General features: G+C 38.7%; 1 protein-coding gene across 2 annotated transcripts in view; it reads left to right on the top strand.

Annotated features, from left to right (window-relative positions):
* Positions 1 to 19,758, top strand: part of astn1 (astrotactin 1) — a 337,331-nt gene that overhangs the window by 97,856 nt on the left and 219,717 nt on the right. Inside the window, exons 6-10 of one of the 2 annotated variants that reach the window (XM_063885658.1) lie at positions 1,698 to 1,847; positions 3,757 to 3,906; positions 9,832 to 9,999; positions 16,479 to 16,563; positions 19,534 to 19,608. In XM_063885658.1, the coding sequence (XP_063741728.1) occupies positions 1,698 to 1,847; positions 3,757 to 3,906; positions 9,832 to 9,999; positions 16,479 to 16,563; positions 19,534 to 19,608 (628 nt within the window). The remainder of the gene's footprint in view (positions 1 to 1,697; positions 1,848 to 3,756; positions 3,907 to 9,831; positions 10,000 to 16,478; positions 16,564 to 19,533; positions 19,609 to 19,758) is intronic. The other variant, XM_063885659.1, reaches the window with a different exon arrangement.

The following is a 19,758-nucleotide window of genomic DNA, read 5'->3' as shown; positions in this document are numbered from 1 at the left end:
TCTACATCATCCTCAATATCATATTGTAGCTTGAAATGCTATAACAGTCAAAAAAGGAAGGCACATTCACTGTCTCACCCACTCCAAAATGGAGAATGATTAATTGGTATGAGTAGGATTAACTACCCAGCCTTTTTTCCGACACCATTCTGTAACCTCTGTTTATTTCTTGGATGTACTAGTTAATGAATACTTGTCAATTGGCTTTTTCCATAAATAGCAACATGATCAAGCGCAAACATAGCTTAGCTAATGGTATGTTAACATACTCCTTGGGTGGTGCCATACCAAAGTTCCAAAGTTGCTTGATTTTCTTTTGTATATTCATGAGCTTTAACTCATTATTTCCCAGTCAGATCCTATTGTCTATACCACATGAATAAAGGATGCCCTATCTTGCAATGTAAATGAAAGACACATTTCTTCTTCTTGATTTGGATACACTCCAAAATGTTTTTTGGTTTATGGATAACCCGTCCACCAATTCCAATACAATCCATCAAGTAGTTTGTCCATTTGCCTGTCAGCATGATTACAGATAGACGGACAGACAAACCAAGCTGAAATAAGTATCATGTTGGTATGTCCAGCAAATGAACACAGGCACATATTTGTTTAGCATTTTTATCCACCGAAAAATGTTCATCTTGCAAACTGTATGTAAGTCATCTATTGTTTTCCATCTTAACGTTTTAAAAAGATTCACCACAGCACAGCAGTGTCTAAAAATAACGCTGAGCTAATGAGATGAACACTCTCATTTTGTGCATTGACATTTTCACAATCCCTTGTGTTGTGTTGCTGAAATGAAGTCCTTATTTGTACTTCAAGTAGCTGTGGCCATTACTAATTCTTATATGCATCTGTCTGTGAGCACTCATTGTAGATGACTAATTCATTTTGAGAAAGGGCTTTTAACCACAACTTTTTTTAACATGATTATATCTCAGAGACATTTTTATCCCACAGGCCATAAAACCACTTAATGCCTGGGCTTGCACAATTTTTGTCGTTGATATTTTCTAAATGTGTTTTATGTCTTTTAATTGTATTTTTGAGGAACATGTGACCAGAGTTTTTCATTTATTATATTACAATAAACCTTTGAATCTTGAATCTTCTCCATTGTAATAATATAAAGATGCACAGAAAAGCTTCGCTCGGCAAAGTGTGCTGTTGTTTTATTAGAAGCTCAAGGTAAGAGGATTCACTGAAATTGGACTTCACCAAAAAGCCATTTTGTTATAAAGCACAAATCAAAGTCAAGAAGCTGCATTGCGTCTTTCTGTATCTACATCTGTTTGGCAGTACTTCTTTTAGTCCATTAGAGGATCTTAAGTAACACTAGCTCTTTGGTGAACTGAACACAAAAACCACACCAAAAGCGACAGATAAAGCAGAATGCTGAAGCAAGGAAAAAAGCTGTCTTTAAGATTTAGTTTTTATGTTTGATACGGATAACTTTCTGCTTGGCTTCAATCTCCAGTAGCCTACATTTCAATAATTGATTTAATAAAAAAAAAAGATCTGTTTCCACACTGAATCCCACAGCCCTTTCCTTTTTGGTTCTGGCTGCCCTTTCCCCTCTGCCTTCTCAATGAGGCCAGCTTGAGGACAAATCTCCCTGCCAGTGGTCCAAAACTACTGTCCTCATTGTAGGTGTATTTTGTTGAACTTTTTATGTGTGAATCCAACAGGGGGTTCAACTTTCTTGAACCCCGACGGGGACTCTGGAACGGAGGCAGACAGCGAGCCTCAGCTGGCCTTTTACACCGACCCAAACCGCAGTCGACGCCGGAGTCGAGGTATGAGAAACGGTAACGCCAACAGCGCGTGGGGCTCAGGGGGTAAGAAGGACTCATTCACCTACCGTCAGTTTATCCCGCCGTCAGATGGTACTACCATCGCCATGTGGCATGACAAGTAACCTTTACAATGCATAGAGCAGATGGAAAGGCTCCAGGGTTGTGTGTGTTGTGATTTTGACTCCAAGGAAATGTGTGGAGTTTGTGTATACAGTATGCTGTGTGTGTAGGTGTGTTTCTTAAAAGTGGTTTGTGAGCATGTACCACTGATCTCACTGCATCTGCATACCATCTTGTTGACTGAAATGAAACAAGACAACCAGATCAGAGGTTTTGCTGGCAACTATTTAGATATGGATTGCATCTCACGACATGAAAAACACTGTATCTTGAAATAATATTGCACACACATATTATTTCTATGGAGAATACTGTGCCAATGTGTCTAAGAGAAGTGTTTTGGCACGCTTCATCTGTCAGCATGCCTTTGTCCTTGCAGTTGTGTTGTACAGTAAGGGGGTGTGCGAGACAGACACGGAGAGGGTTAAAAAAAATAAAAATAACGAGACAATTCCTTCAAAATAATAGCTGCTGTCACAAGGCGTTACAAGCGTTCACAACACCTCGAAGCCAATTACTCTACTGTCATGTGCACAGGTGTCACAAACACAGTGATTCCTCCAGAAGTTTAGCTAAACCTTTAATTAGAGCAAAGCCTAAGAAAATAATAAATTGGTTACAACAGAGCCCCAACAATGTTGTTTACATCCAGAGGAAAGGAATGATTCATGAGGCGTGACATAAATATTTCCTTAAGTCCTAGGGATGATGAGTGGCGAGTGTGAGAATATTGAAAGATTTCATGTTGTTTTATGTAACAGCTAAATGTGTATTCAAGGGAAATTCATTTAAAAAGGATAAATTATTTCCTGCGTACAGTTATTGAATAGGCATCTTGATTGAGTAAACTAGCTTTGAACATGATATGATAGGTAAGATTTCCACTTTGTTTAAAGGATCCTGTAGATCCTGTAATGAAATAATCATACCTAGAAGGCTGCCTACTCCTAAGAGTGGCTAGATTCTCAAAACTGCATCCTGGAGTAATTTCCATCCACTTAGCTTGAGAGCTTTTTCCTGTAACGCAATTCTCCTGTTTTAGACTGTCAAGTATGCCAATTAATTATTACGTGGCAAATGCTATACCGCAGATTTCTTCCGCCTCTAATAATGCTACACCTTTACAGGTTGGAACTGAAATTTTCGATGTAGAGCTGTAAGAAAATGAACTGAAAATGTAAGGCAGTTACATATCCCCTCAGGGAGCTTCTGAGTAAGGAAGTTATGCTAGAGTAAAATTGACAATGTAATCTAGACTTATTCTGCTAGGAAAAAATAACCTTTTATAACAAAGTGTAGGTGGCTTTATTCAAGGTTAAATTTACTGTATTGTGTGTGTTGGTGTGTTTGTGCTTGCCCCTGTGGGTCATGTTTAACACTTTCCGTGTCGCGCTCTGGAGAAAAGAGATAAGAAATTCAACCTCGCTCTGGAGGAGAGAGAGAGCAAAGGAAAGAGGAAAGGTTGCAAAACAACCTCTGGACCATTTCTATTTATGTGTCTTTTTTCCCGTCACATCCCTGCATGGATGTTAAAACCTTTGAAAGGTAAACCATATTCCTGGGCCAGCGAGCTATGCCTGGTCCAAACCTCCCAAAGGCCTGAGGTTTTTGATCCAAATGTCCTTTTCATGGACGCTAAGCCTCTTTTTTTGGCTTGTTTGTAAAATACTTCCATGTGTAATCGTGTGTGTATATATGTGTGTGGTTTTGTGCATGTTTCAGGCTATGGGGGTGTTGTGGGGGATTAAAAAATGGTCACTGCTTCACGTATCTCTATCGTTTGTTGTTCCAACCTCTCCCCACTCCCTGCCTGTGCATTTATTCCCAGCAGCAGGTTCCCCGCGGAGTCCCATCAATAAGACCACTCTGACTTTGATCAGTGTCATCAGCTGCGTGATCGGCCTGGTTTACTCCTCTCACATGTCCTGCAGCCTCTCAGTGCGGGTGATTCTACATGTTCCAGAGCACCTCATCGCTGACGGTAAGTCTTATCTCTTGTTTCACACTGTAGCTGGACTCTTTCTTCTTACAATTCTGTGGGTGCTCAATACCCCATGCGACTGAGCTGGCATTTTTCTGCCACTCTCCAAGGAGTCCACCTCGCCATTTCTCTCAAACAGAGTGCCTGTGTTTTGAGGTCTAGCTGGCCGATTTGCCTTGCGCTCTCTCAAAGACAAAAGTAAAATGCCAGGTCGCCCACCCCCTCCCTGTGTTTCCCATGTGTGGCCACACAACAGATGTGCCCTCAAAGCATCAGAGCACATTGAGGCCAGGTTGCAGTGACCACCCGCAGCAAACCCTCCATCACTCTTCCCCTTGTACTTTCTGATATGTTGAACCACTGTGCTAATGAATTTCAATGTAGCACCTGAAGAAGAAAAAAAGCACTGCGGGGGCCGAGCACTGGCTCCTGCTGGCTCTTTGGCATTTTTCAGCTGTCACAGGAGTGAGCTGGCAGTCCAGATATATTATAGACTGTGACTAGGCTCGCTCATCTATCATACCGAGGTCTGATTTGATTCAGAGCACTGCTGCTTTCCGATGGTATACATTGGCCTGCCAGGGAGATATTAAAATTCCAGGGAGGTGTCCAAGAGGTAACTTTGAAAGGGGAGATGAAAGATGGCAAATTCGCCTGTTGAATTACAAAAACTGGGATCGATTTAGAATGTTTCCATACATGTCTCCACAATCTCATCACACTTTGATTTGATGTCATGGTGAATCAGATGACTCAGATGAATCTGGATTCTACCACTGGGGAAATAAGCTACTAATGCAAACAGCTGTGTGTGTGTCTGCCTTCGAATTCTGTGGAGAAAAAAGCACGGAACGTAGCGTCACACCTTTCTCCTTGCCTTTCACATCAGACAAAGTAGTCAATCAGGGGATGTTTGTCTGTTCACGCAGGATAACAATATATTCAAAATACCTAACACGACTAACTCGGATTCTGAAATAGAAATGTTGGAAAGGTTTATCATCTGAAATTGTATTTTTTGGAAATAGGTTTCCTATCTGTGTCTTGTCTAAGACGTGTGAAATCTACATTTAAACTATGACTGTTGAAGTCCCGTTTGCAGGGTAGCTCAATAGTCTAATGTACATAACATCGACCTGTAAGTAGGGAGGGTGGATTTCCGTTTAATGTCATCCCTATCTCTGGTCAAGGACCTTCATACCAACCCCCACCAGTGATAACCACTGAATGTCAGTTCTTCAATCCCTCATTCAATATGAAGACTGTTATAAATACATTATAAGCAACTTATAAGAGGGAAATACATACTTTCATTCCATTCAAAACACTAACTGAGCCAAAAACCTACAGCCACTATGCCGGCTTTATCAGGCCTCAATTAGGCACAGTGTTAAATTGGGCTAAATGCTTACATAAGCATGCTCCAATGCTTACAGTGCCACTTTTATATTTACCATGTTAGTTCAGCGCTTTAGCATTTTTACTTTTGGTGTGTTTTTAATTTTTCGATATTTGTTCATAAACCCGTAAGGAAATGTTGACCTGATGATGGCCAAACGTCCCTAAAGGCATCACTATTCCACATCAGAGGAATATACTGTACGTGCCAGAGGTCAAGGCAATCCATCAAGTATAATTGTTAGGACATTTCACTTAAAACCACACATGTTAACATGAGGGTGGTGCTAGACAAAAATTCAGGTGACTGACAATGGTTTATTATTTATCTTCTTGGAACCATGACTATACAAACACAACATATCCATCCAATAGTTTGACTGGAACAAAGCAGAGACTAACCATCCTGCAAACATTATCATGGAGCCCCGTCACTAGAGTTGCTAAAAAACATGTTTAACAATGACCAAGAAAGGTGTTTTTTAAGTTATGCATTACTAATGAGAAGAATACTAGACCCATTTATGGTCAATAATACATTTAGATCCATCTTTTATTTTATTTACATTTTGTATTCACTGAAATGGAAGAAGCCTGCCTTGGTAAGACTGAGTCATGTTCTACAAGGAATGCCTATTATCTAGTACATTTCTGTTTTCAACATTCTTCCGGAATTTCGTAAAAGGGAAATGTCAAGGTTCCATGAGATGGCAATTAAGGACCATTTTTCGACAATACAGTCTCTCACTATTTGTATTTTGTATTTTCTCTGTCAAGGTTTTTTTTTTTGGCCCATTATTTCACTGTTCTTTTATGAAATATTGTCTTGAATACCAACTCTATTCAGACTGAAGTGCTTTACAGTGGTGCTTAAATCAGTTATTAAGCCCACTCCACTTATTCTAGTCCTGGAAGTCCATTCAGAGATACTTGGCCTCCTGTGAGTTGTATACTTGAGATAGTGATGAATTTCTGAATTGAGTTGGTATCATATTTTAAGTCTTATTTTCATAATGACAAATATCAGTCCTTTTTGGATCCATCCACAAAGCATTCATTTCTAATATCTGAAATCCTTTTCATGTTGCAAAAACACAAATATTGCATACCCACGATTGCAGGAGACATCAAACAGGATGTCAAATGTGCCATAAAAAACAAGGAAAACATGATTGGTGTATATAGTTTGAACATTGTTATCAGCAATTATATGGCTCTCCACAATTGGACAAACGAGATTTGTCTGGCCGTCTGCAGTGTGTGCTCTATTTTTAAACTGATCATCCCAGGGGATGGCACTAACTAGGGCACACATAGCCTGCCTCGAAGTCATTAAATATGCTTGGGTTAAAAAATGTTTTCAAACAGACAGGGCTTTGGTCAGTGAGTTTTAATGCTAGTTTGCAAAGATCACACAGAGGAGATACGCTATTCTAGTGACACCTGCCGTGTCAGATGTCCTGGGGCACCTGTCTCCCAGCGACAGACTCACGGCTTTTTTGGCTTTTACTTCAAGTTATTTAAAAAAATAAACAATGCAATGCAATTGTAAAACTTGTGATAGCTCCTAGTGTAATCAATGTAACCATAACAATCAACCTTTAAATCAGGAAAGATGTCAGATAAATCGGACAAACATATTCAGTCCTTTTATTTCCTTATTAAAGTAATAAAGTAAGGCATGTCCACGATGATGAAAGTAACTTAAAAGTGTGGGTAAATAAAATACAATGCAACATAACAATCTGTTGTTTACCTCAACTGGTCAAATCCCCAGAATGCATGATGTATATTAAAACATGTAACTTTTCTGCATGGTACATTTTTCAATTTATTGTCATATTTTCTCAAACGTACCCTTTACTGTGCCCGAAAAAAGGTGGCTAGCAAACAACGAGCAGCTAAAATAAAATAAAAACATGTTTTACTCATAAAAAGCTGGATCCTTTCAGGCTGTGGTTGTGTTGACCTGACATGGGAATGCAGCCCTAATTCCATCGCACTGCTTTATTTATGTCACAAGTGCCACTTATAATACACATGAAAAGATCACAGCGTAGGAGTGCAATTTGTGAGTGGATTCCTGGGGAGTTCTGGAGGAAAACAGCTCAGAAACTGTTAATTAGTTGATAGTGAAATTCTACATTTATTACACAACACCACAGTGTAGCCTGAACAGTTTGAGGGGTGCATTTTCTTACAGACGCTCAACTTTAACCAAGTTACTATGCAGTGATAGTCACCAGGGCATGTGGCCAATTGAATTTCAGTATACAATCACCTTAAACATAGCTAAATTTAACACTCACTATGTAAATTGTCCAGCAGTGGCTCAGTCAGTAGGGGCTTGGATCAGAGAATGGGTTTAGGGACAGCTGAAAGTATGCTTGAAAAAATAAAAGTGGGAATGCCGAGTGAATGGTTAAAAATGATTGAGAGTGAATGTAACATAGAGGATGAAAGTGAGGTGGAATTGTTTGTGGGGAAGGGAGATGTGAATGTGAAGTTGGTCGATTTAAAAACAAAGTATGTGTATAAATGTTTAAGAGGGGATGAGATTAGAAGGCCTGCATCAGAGAGTGTGTGGACGAGAGTAGTGAATGGTTTGACTGGCAGGAGGATGTGGAGGAATGTGAGTGTGAAGTGGAATAGTATTGAATGTGATCACTTTGACTTTATGTTAAGACACAATAGGGTGTTTAATAACCTGGTCATTAGTCATTTTGATCCCTCGGTTAAGAGAGAATGTCATGTATGTAAGGACCAGGTTGAAACCTGTATGCATGAGTTTGTTGAATGCAGAGAGCTTGTTGAGTATTTTGGAAGGATGAAAGAGTTAGTTAGCAGATGTTGGAATGAATGGTATGTAAGAGAAATGGAATGGAAGGAGTTGTGGTTGTTTGGTGCGAATGTGAAGAAGGATGAATGCAATGTGTCTCTGCTGAATTATGTTCTGAGCCACGCAAGATATGCCTTAAAACTAAGGAGGAACAGTGCCCATTATGAGGGAAGGTTGAAAAACGTCTGGAGCCTTTTCTTAAGGACCACAAAACGGGACATACAAATGCTCTATAATAGCATGGATAAAGAATGCTTTAAGGAAGACTTTGTAGTGGGAAGCTCCTTGTTATCCGTTGAAGAAGACGTGCTGACTTTCAACTTTTCAAATGAATATGGATTGTGTTGAAAGAAAAAAAGAGAAAGAGGACTCAGTTCAAACAAAAGAAAAGACATTGTTTTTTTTTGTGAGGAATGTTATGCGTTACTGTGTTGGTTTTTTTCTTGATTATCTTTTGTTTATTTTTTTATTTTGATGACAGTTTTGGTTTTGGTGGAGGGAGAATGCTTGTTGTGTGATGAAATGGTGGTACATAATTGGTATGTACAATAACGGACACATGGAAAAACAATTAAAAAAAAATTAAAAAACAGTAAAAATGTAAATATGCAATTTTTATAAATAAAAAATTTTAAAAAAGTAGGGGCTTGGACTGGGAATCGTAGGGTCGCCGGTTCAAGTCGCCGAACAGACTTGAAAAAAATATGAAAAGTGGACTGCTATTTGGAGAGGTCCCAGTTCACCTCCTAGGCCCTGCTGTGGTGCCCTTGAGCAAGGCACCGGACACCTCCAATCCCCCCTCCCCATTGCTCCCCGGGCGCTGCACAATAGCTGCCCACTGCTCCTAGTACTAGGATGGGTTAAATGCAGAAGACAAATGTCACTGTGTGTGCTCTGCTGTGTGCATGTATGTGACTAATAAAGAGGGTTTCATCCTCCGATTGCTTACATGTGATTTATTTAAAAGATGACACTGTCTGGACCATTCAGACCATTTTAATTCTTGTAAATATTTATCCAAACACCACGGGAAGTGTGTACATACAAGTCAAACTTCTATTTTCTTCACTGTTGCCTTCCTACTGTTGCAAAGTGGCTGCCTGTGGTTACTGATAATAACCAAAACAAGTGTTAGACTTTCTACAACAGGCATCATTTTATTAGAATGTTTTTCGCAGTCTGAATATATTTCATATTTTAATTTTGCAGCTGTCAAGGTTTGCTATCTTGGCTGGATCTCAGCTCCTGCTTTAATGATAATGAATGATACAAATTACATTTAAAAGATTACAGTTGTTGAGAAATTCAATGTGTTAAAGGCCAGGTTAATCTCCTTAGCTTTTATTCCTTTATCAAATATTTATATTTGGCGTACTAACACTGATGGTTTTCATTCCTTATTTCCCCATTTGCTGTATTGAATCATTTAAGATCATTTAGCTGCAAGGTCCCAAATATTCTGTGGCTTTGTCGTGATATTACAAATACTGTTATACAAACAAGTTATAGGATATTTTCTTATTCTCGACTGCTTTCCTACCATCCCTCCACCTGTCATTCATTTATTAACCATCCACTTTACCTTTTCTTTTTCAATTCTTCTTTCTGTTCAATCCTATAAACATCTCTGTCATTACCTCCCACTGACTCCTCCACCCTTTTTCCCTTTTCCCTCTGTCCCCCTTTAGGATCGAGGTTTATTTTGCTGCAGGGGAGCCAGATGGACGCATCAGACTGGTTGAACCCGGCCCAGATCTTGCTGTATTACCAACAGAACGCCAGTGGTCCCTGGCTCAATGAGCTGTGTGGACGCCGCCTCCTGGACCCCTGTGAGCACCAATGTGACCCGGAGACAGGTGAGCTGAGAACACAACTTAAAAGAGGATCAGCTCAGTATTGTACCGGGACATTTACCACATTACATGTATTTTTAGTTGAAATTAAAAAAAAATCCTGCTTCTCTGGCTACTGTGATCAGTCATGTAGAAAAAGTTGTGTATGCAAATAAACCAACAAATGAAGTAGCATCCAAAACCTATTACTTCTACAAAAAACAAGCAACAATAACTGCAGCTTCTGCAGTCTAACTTTTTTAACAAATTGGGGGACTTTATTATAATTCTGCTAAAATGTTGTTTAATGTATAACCGACCTGTAAATCTGATTTAATATTCAATGAAAGACATGAAAAGGCTCTTTAGATACTTAAAGAAAGCAGTTTTCTGTGCAAAGGCGTCTTGTTGATAACATTATGTTACACAGTTTTGAGGCTTATTCACAAATTGTTTATGACTTGCCAACTTCCGGTAATAGGAGACACAAGGGTTAAAGGTAATGTCTTACCGAGTTCCAGTCCTGCAGAAGGCCTCCAGAATTTGCCGTGTTTATCACTCATTGTGTTTTATCACTCATTGTGGCTATTTGAAGGAGCCTCTTTCATTGTGTACTGGTGTGGCCATGACTAGGGTCCATAAGACTGCAGGCCTGAAATGGAAAATAGATTGCCTGGAGCACTCCGTCTGACTTTCCCATAGTCATTTGATCAATCAATTCACTCAATACAATTAGCCAATCAAATAACCCATCCGATCAGCCAGTCCGATGACTCAAACTGATAGTCTGATGAAATGACTCCATGTATAGACCAGTCAAAATAAAAGTGGCTCATCAAAGGAATTGATTCAGCGGACCAATCAAATGACTTGGGACATAATTTAACAACGTGATATAAAGGGCCAAACATTCATATTTACACTCACAGTTTTCTTCAGATTTTTGCAAGCTTTAATGTTTCCTCCTCTTTGAAAACTTGCAGTTGTTTTTATTTTTATTGTATTATTATTGGCCCTTATCGACGTACAGAGACAATGATTATCAGAACATCTGCAGATATGTATCAATAACCTATTTCACTCTGCTTATAAGTAGCATTATACTACAGAGGAATGAGTAATGGGTTGGAGGGAGAGGTCGATCTACTGTAATCTTGATGGCTTGACAGAAATGACTGATGGATTATGCTTGAGGCGTGTTGACGTAAAGCAGCTTGTCAATAACGTTTGATTGATGCTGCATTATATACATTGTTCTGTGTGACCTAAAAGTGAAGTTGAGAAAAAGTGCAGATTGAAAAGCAAATCTAGCTCAGTGCAATAGTGTTGCACTCTTACATTTATTTTTTACTGGGTGATGTCGTGGCTCACAGATGCTATCAATTAATATCTTTGCTCTCATGGAGAGACTGTCAGCTGAATGGCTAACTGAGAGAGCACATGTAAAATGTAGCTGGTGTTATGTTTTCTTAAAGCAACAATATGCCTGATATTATACTAACAATAAGCATCTGGCAAAGGCATCAGAATGAGTAAAGTAATTGCAAAAACTAAACCAATATGGCTAATGCCAAAAAACTGCAAAAAAGATGTTGCTAAATTCCTTCACACCAAAGCCATGGTGCTTGGGTGGCATTCGGGCAAATTACCATTGTTGTAATATTTGTTTCTTATAGCAAACAAATCAGTAGTGTCTAACCTACAAATCTTCACAGGAACAATACTAATACCTAGCAAAAAAAGTAAATCCAACTGAAGCATTTGTTAATCACCTAACCCCTTGTGGCTGGTTGGATGAGGTTAGTAGTCCATGACATTAAACACATTTTAAGAAAGTATGAATAACCACGACCAATAAAATATGTTCAGCATAAAGTCGATACAGGACAAAAGACAGAAAGACAGTGTGAAACAGATATGCACACAAAATCAAACACATGATCCCCAAAGTCTGATCCCTGACAGAGATAACATATTTAAGATATCAAAAAAATACCAAAATGTTGTCATACATTATATGAAATACGTATACACACATGGAATAAGGTCCAGTTGCAGCTACTGTACATAATGTTTTATTCAAGCTTCACACACATCTCCAAATGATGACTCCGCTCTGATAAAACAGAATTGTAGAACATTGTGTTGTTTAACAAGCTCTTTATCACTCTCCCCACCAGAAGGATACATTTTGATCTTCTCTCTCTCCCCATTCACTATGAAGAAAGTCAGAGCCTGTAAAACAGAATAATATAATACATATCGTTGTTTTCACAAGTCCTTTAATAGTCCTTTTGCCTGCAAGAAGATCTCACTCCATGGATGTCACCAATGCTTAACAGCATATATGTATGGTGTCTCACATACTCTTTTTAATATTGATCAAGGGTATTCACATTTCTTATCATTCAAGAACATATTAACACCGTCACTTTGGTGATACACTGTCATACATAAGCTCTTAGCGTTTTAACGTTTTGATCACAAAACATTTTCAAAGTAAGACGCTAAAGATGACACGTTCTTTGTATCCGTAGAGGCATTGAAATTAAAAGGATAGTCGTTTTAATGATTTTCAAGCAATTGTTAGGACTCAAATATCAGTTTCTCATATCAGCATGATCTATCCATATCTTTTTACTTAACCCAAATTGAGACAAGGCAAACAGTGTCTGGAATTAGACATTTTGGTTCTACCTGTTTCTTGTAATTTCTCTGCCAGTTTGTCTCTCAAACTTTAAGTGCAGGAAAACATCTCACATTTAGACAAGGTGGGGAAGTGTCTTGCTTGTTTTCCCATCCATTATTCAGCAGCCCAACCCTCCCCTGGGCAAGAGTGAGTTCTGAGACCTTTTAAATGAATCAAAAAGCTGAGCCAGTGTGTCTCATGCCTTCCTTTCTTAGAATAATTTCCGCATCTCACCCACACACCCAAACCAACACTGTGCCCACACCTCTAAAATGATGTATGGACCATCAGGACTAACAGCGAAGGCTTTGGTGATTGTATTGTATTTTTCATATGATGCATTCGTAATGAAACCGTTCAGCATACGTGTGCTTGTGTGTGACAGTGACAGTGAGTGAAAGTGTGTGTGGGCTGCAGGGAGATTGCAAAGGTGCTATAGATAGCTTAAACCCCATCCTCATTGCTGCTGGAGGAGATGCTGATGAAAACGGAAATGTGCTGCAACTATACCGGTACTGCTCCTGCAAGACTTTAAACGAGGCGCTGGATGTTTTAACGCGTTGTTCTTACCTTCCTGTAGGGCGTTAAACCAGGGCGCTTTGAGTGCTGATGTTTACGGGCACCACCTTTTTCCACCTAAATAGAATGTGTGTGGGACTATAGGAAACACGAATGGACACTTAATCCCTTTGGAGATGCATATTTCCACTGCTTAACGTACTGGCTTGATTAATGTGACAGCATAATGAATGGTTGTGTGCATTTTTTCCTGATGAGCTCAATAATTTTGCACACATCAGTGCATAAATAGAAGCTGTACAGCCACTGCTGCCCACACAACAGATCAAGAGTTACAGGCTATTTTAGGGCAATGTATATGTTGCTCATTTTACCTACACTTATGTTCTATGAGTTTGAAAAGGTGACAAATAGCTGTGTTGTGACATGATCAAAAATAAACTGTGAAGCTTAGAAACTGGCTCAGCGCCTGCATATTTGGCAATTAGGGAATGTAACACCTTGCCAGTGTAAAACAAGTTGGAACTGAGTGCCGTGACCTTAGTGCAATGAAGCAGCAATTAAAGCAAGATGTTGAGCTTAGCATTCTTCTGCAGCTGTGCCACAAATCAAATTGAAATGCTAGAGCTCCTGTCAACTCAGTGCTGCTCTGGCATTTATTTTTTTTTCAACTTGTCAAATTGACTTGCTAGTGTCACACATTCGAGCTCTTTCACTGCACATTTAACAAAGCGGCAAAGTAGCAATTATGTTTAGAACTGTGAGGAGGAGTTTTTCAGTTCCTGCACCATATCATTAAGGTGATTAAAAAAGAAAAAAACATTATGCTCTTTACATATATTATTTCTATAAAGTTGAAAGGGCATAGCAGACATTTCACTAATGTAACCAAGCCCTTTGAGCTCGTCCTATTCACTAAGAAAAAGGACTCCAGCGAGACCATTATTAAATGTCCATATTAATTGCTAAATAGTACAATAACAATATATCTGCCGACATTCAGACACGTTTTTAACAAATTAGCCAAACTTTATTTGAAAATAAAACAACATCTATGCACAAACAAACACAGATATTAATACTCTTCAGTTTCCACTCAATGGTTCTACATTGACTGATCTACTGATCTTTTCAATACGAAAATAAAACCTTTAATAAAACTCTTCATTACTCTGCTTTGTTAAGTCAAGAACACCCATTCAGTTGATGTACACTGCTTGAGCATCAATACTCATTTGAAAAGACACTTAAGTATTCACTTTCTCCTCCTGTTTTGTTTTTGTTCTTGTAGTTTCTCATTCAAAACCCCTTCATTTCTTGAACTTAACCCTTCACACAATCTCAAGTGTAGATCACACAAAGATTGTGAGTGTTATAAAATACAAAACACGTAAAAAACTCTGATGCTGCTTTTCATTCATTTATTTTATTCAAATAAAATGAGCAGGAGAATCAGTGAAAAGGATTTCCGTTGGCCTTTACTGACAGTTGACCTTTTCCATTAGCGGTGGCTGTATAAGCCCAGGGCCTGTGCCCTTCACATGCCTCCTATTGAGCATGAGCAGAACATGTTGTACATGTTACCCCTGAGTAACCCTCTAAACCAAAGGTGAGGCCCCATCACTTGTACTGAGCGAAGTCGAGGCTGGCAATTCTCCTGGGTGCTGACAGCAGAACAAAAAGGTGATGCTTTAGTGTTCTTTGCTAAAAGGATGCAGTCATCAAGAAGATGCCAACATGGAGCATCCACACCCCTCCACCAGTCAGTTATCCTAGTCCCATTGGTGAGGTAGACATTTTCTATTGACATATCAGCGAGATGTTAGTAGATTAAAAATATTGAGTCTTAATACCAAACAATCCCACGAGAGGTCATCAACCTGGGTTGTACAAACAATTTCAGATCATCACAGTGGCTCTCTTTGTAGCCAGCCACAGTTGGGTAGTGTTGCATGTGATCCTATTAGCAATCTCTCCAACATGGTGCGAGTGGATTTTTGGGAGTCCACAGTCCCAAACAAGCTTTACTTTTGTAAATATGGGCAGTGCCAAATGGTCTGTTTGTTAGACTATTCATCAACTTAATTAATTCCCATTTAGGAAGTGGAGGCATTTATCCAACAGGACTAGCCAGATAACTGACAAACGGAATCTGTTAAATTTAGACTTTTGGAGTAAAGATTCAAGTCTATTGGGATATCTGGAAGTCTTTTTAATTGTGCAATTAAACTCCAGGAAGTTATAGTGACAAAGACAATCAAGCTGAATAAATAGGAAATGATGAAGAACTAAAAGTTGATTGGTTTGTTTACACAGCTTAATAAACTGTTTTTTTTTTTGTTTTTTTTTAAACTAGTTGATGAACTAACCAGTATTATGATAGCCAGCCGTGAAAATGCCAGTGGTAATCAGCCTCAATAGTTCAACATCTTATAAGACTTGCTTACTGACATTCAACAACTAAGCTAGTTAGTCGTAAATGCGGTAACCCTGACACTGAAAATGTAAATCACATTATCAATTCAAATATCTATTGTGGACTGAATGAGGAATATTAAATGAATTTCTTTCTTTAAATTATAAAGATATTGCAACTTAATCAAAGCTAATGAACCAGTACTTTGGATTAAACCACATCCTGAGTTGACTGCATTAATTTAAAGACATTGTTAAATGTTGTGATAGTAGTAAACTATAAGTAATACATTTCTAGTATCATTATTTAGAAAAGGAGCTCTTTGGCTTGCATTGATGCTAGAAACGATCAGACATTACTAAGCAAGTAAGATACTTTCAGACTCTTTTTGCTAAAGGGTCAGGAAACTTTTCATGCAGAATGAGCTCCATTGAATGACTGCAGTCTTTCAGTAAGGTTGTCATGCTACCAGCTTGGTAGTGTGGCAGAGTTACACACATTGTGTCCTTATCAAACCTGTCAGAAAACAATTAATTGGCATGATGAACAGCGGGAGCACCATTGCTTTCATTTGCTGCAATTGGCCATTAATTTACATTTTTAGAACAGCGCCTTTTAAAGCACTCATTCTGGAAAACTTTGTGAGCGTCTATGAAATAAATTTGGACAAAAAAATATGGCAAATAGCTGTAAAAACGACAAATACATCATTAAAAATAAGAGATGATTAAGAGTGTTCTAACTGCCTGAGGAAGATATTCTTTGGGATATCTCTCATGGAGTTAAATTAAAGGAGAGGCGCAAAGGGGATTCTCCCATGAATTAAAAAGGCTTGACTTTAATGAACACATGATTGAATCAGTGCTTTTCTGTCTGCAGGAGAATGCCTTTGCCTTGACGGCTACATGAAGGACCCGGTCCATAAGCACCTCTGCATCCGCAGTGAGTGGGGGCCCAATCAGGGGTAAGTTATAATAATCACCTCATGATGGTTTATGATTGCTCATTATCAAGCCGAAGGAATGGTGGAAAATTCATTAACAACAAGGGAATCCTCCTACACATCAAACAAGGCCATCCATTTGGTTCAACAGATTAATCAAAAGGAGCTGTGATGTTGCCAATGCCAATTAATTGTCTGTATCAGACAAACTGCAGTAAGTACAGATTCATAAACAACTGAATACATGTTGTATTGATAAACAGACTTTTAGAACTGTAACACTTACTTGGGTATGTACTTATTTATTGATTGAGGTTAGGTTATCACTGTAGCATTGGTTTAATTATGTTCTGTCACGGTCAAAGATCTCCATAAAGGAATTGTGTTCAACACATTTAATAAATATTCTTCACAAACAAATTAAGCTTAATTTGAACTGACTTAATGTTTAAAGCTCTCAAAGTAGCATACTCACTACATCTTAATACATGGCTGACAACATCACTGCTGCACTTTGTTTTTCTGTTAGTAAACTATGGTAATCCAGCAATTTAACGAATGGTTTTGGGAATCAAAACCTATTTTTATTTTTTGTATAAAAAAAAAAAGGTCAAATTTGAAGCTGCACAGTCAAAGATAATCTAGCAATGAGGACATATGTAGCTCTACAAATCTTAAATCCTAAGATTCCAATGGCTCCACCAACATTTCATCCGAGTCAATCTCTACCCAAATTCCGGACTTATTTTTTATACAACGTTTTGTTGTAAACTTGTGTTGTCCAAGCCAAATGGGACTTAACCCAGCTAACATAACTGTGACATCATTGGCCGTAGTTTAATGCTGACAAGCTCTGTCAGATCCAAAGCTTATTTTCATTGTCTGAAAAGTACTGCACGATTGAAGTGTAATTCCATCTTTATGTTTTAAACTGTTGGAGTGCCTATCAAACCATTTTACAACATAGTCCTCAAAAGACAGTTGTATATATTTTAGCACCGGCATGTAATCATGTTTAGGTTGATGGGAGTCAGTAAAGTTGTTGGAACTTGATCAAGCTTTTGGGGCTGCTCCTGTCTTTGGGTGCAAGGTCACTTCCTTTATATTACAAAAATGATTTCAACTGATTACTTGATACCTTTTGGCATTACAAAAACGCTGTTTCAGACCCCATCCCAGGAATTCATATAAACTCTTAATTGGGTTTACATCTGCTTGTTAAAAAGTCCTTGACATTTGGCTAACACCACAGCCACAGTGCCTGACACTTGGTCCCCTCTCAGAGCGCGACTGTTACAGAGAGTTCTGCTCATATCGATAAGACAGGGAATTCCCACTTTTATCCCACACACCCTGGGAGTAGAATGTGATTATGATGGAATTTGTTTATTTCTAGCTGTTTTTTTTTACCAGAATTCGACATTACCGTTGCAAATGTATTAACTGTCAGAGGTTGTGCCATATTATTGATACCGGGATATCATTGTGATTTTATCTGATTTCTATTTATTTTGCTGAAGCATTGTTATTTGTCAAGTATTTAATTGCAGAAAACAAATATCCCTGACAAATAATATATTGTGAACCATTTTTAATTGTTCATATAAATGTTTCATCAAAAAATGTGCAAATGTTCCATGATATAAGCTTTTAACCTTAGTGATCACTTGCTGAAAAGATAATGGCAGGGACAAATGAGGAAAGAAAGTGTTGTGATTCGGCCAGATGACAGACGGAAACATAATTTAATGGAGTACCAGAAAGTAACATAAAAGTGTTCATTAACATGTTAGTTATGAATAGTTTAAATGCATAATGAATCAATTTTGAATAACAGTTTATGTATTTTTAATGTCTTCATTATTTCATCCCTGTACAATTATAATTTAGTCTTCCAGTTAGCAACACAACAGTGCCTTATTTATTTCATTAAAGTATCTGTATGTGGTTTTATTTACTGTGTTTGGATGGAAACTTGAAAACTGACCCCGTAACATGATTTATTTAGATATTTATTTTTTGCATTACCTGTAAAACTGCCTGACTTACCAGCAAATGAGTTGTCAACCTCAAAACACTTAATCATCCAGTAAAAATTATTGAAACAGTTAAACTCTGATATGGAACAACAAATAGTCATCTATAACAGCACTAGAGCATATCATTTTAAATATCACCACATTTGTAACCGATTCCGGCCTAGGAATTCTTCTGGTCATCATCATTGTAGACATCTGAATTTTTCCGTTAGCCCACCCTAATGTGCCCCCTTTGTGTCTCATTTCCGTGGCACTCCCCCTGTGTCCCTGTCTCTGTGTGACAGAGTGGGCACCCTGGGGTGACCTAAATGTTTAATGACCACGGCCTGTGGCTTGGAAGTGTCTCTCCCTCTTCCCCAATGTTCTTTTGGCTTACTGTAGTGTAGGAGTTTGCTCAGAATGACATCGGGCCCCTGTCACTTCTCCTCCTCACACTCTCACTTTGCAGACTGTTTAGTCCCCTAGCTGCCACTCCCCATTAATCTCCATCATTCTCCCTCTATCACTTCTGCCTCTTGGTATCAGCCTCCTCTCCTCCATGTTCCTCTCTGACACTCTGTTTTTCTCCCTCTTCCACCCCCCCCCCCCCCCGCTCTGTGTCCCTTCTCCCATTCTGTCTCATCCTGTCATCCTCTCTTATCCCCTCCCCTGGTAAACAGATATGAGCCAAAGTCACATTGCATGTCAGCTGCTGCAGAACACATTTTTCAATCAGCATGTTTACACAGAGCACACATCGTAATGCTGCTTGTGATTTTTTGCGGGCTCTGGAAGGCGGGAATGACTCGAAGTGAGACAACGAAACACGGCCTGTGATTTTAGTGGGTTTAGATTAGGAGGATCGGTGAACTAAAAAATTCAACGCTTCTCTCTCTTTGATTTTAACACACAGTTTTATTCTCTCTCCTCTGTTTTTGTCTCTTCCTCTGATCTCTTCTTTTATCAATGTCAGTCCCTGGCCTTACACCATCTTCCAGCGCGGTTTTGATCTTGTGATGGGAGAACAGCCCTCTGATCGCATTTTCAGGTAAGGTTGAACTTCACAGAACTTTGTTTTTTTCTCCGACTACATTTTTCCATGGTGCCGCACAAAAGATTGCATAGTCAAACTTCTTTTTATATTCCCGGTTATGCCAGCTTTGATTTCTCTCTCCCTCGCGGTTAAGAGAGAATGGTG

Source organism: Eleginops maclovinus, chromosome 6 (genome assembly GCF_036324505.1).
Source record: "Eleginops maclovinus isolate JMC-PN-2008 ecotype Puerto Natales chromosome 6, JC_Emac_rtc_rv5, whole genome shotgun sequence".
Lineage (NCBI taxonomy): Eukaryota > Metazoa > Chordata > Actinopteri > Perciformes > Eleginopidae > Eleginops > Eleginops maclovinus.
The sequence above is the reverse complement of the archived record's forward strand: the minus strand, read 5'-3'. Positions and strand labels throughout refer to the sequence as shown.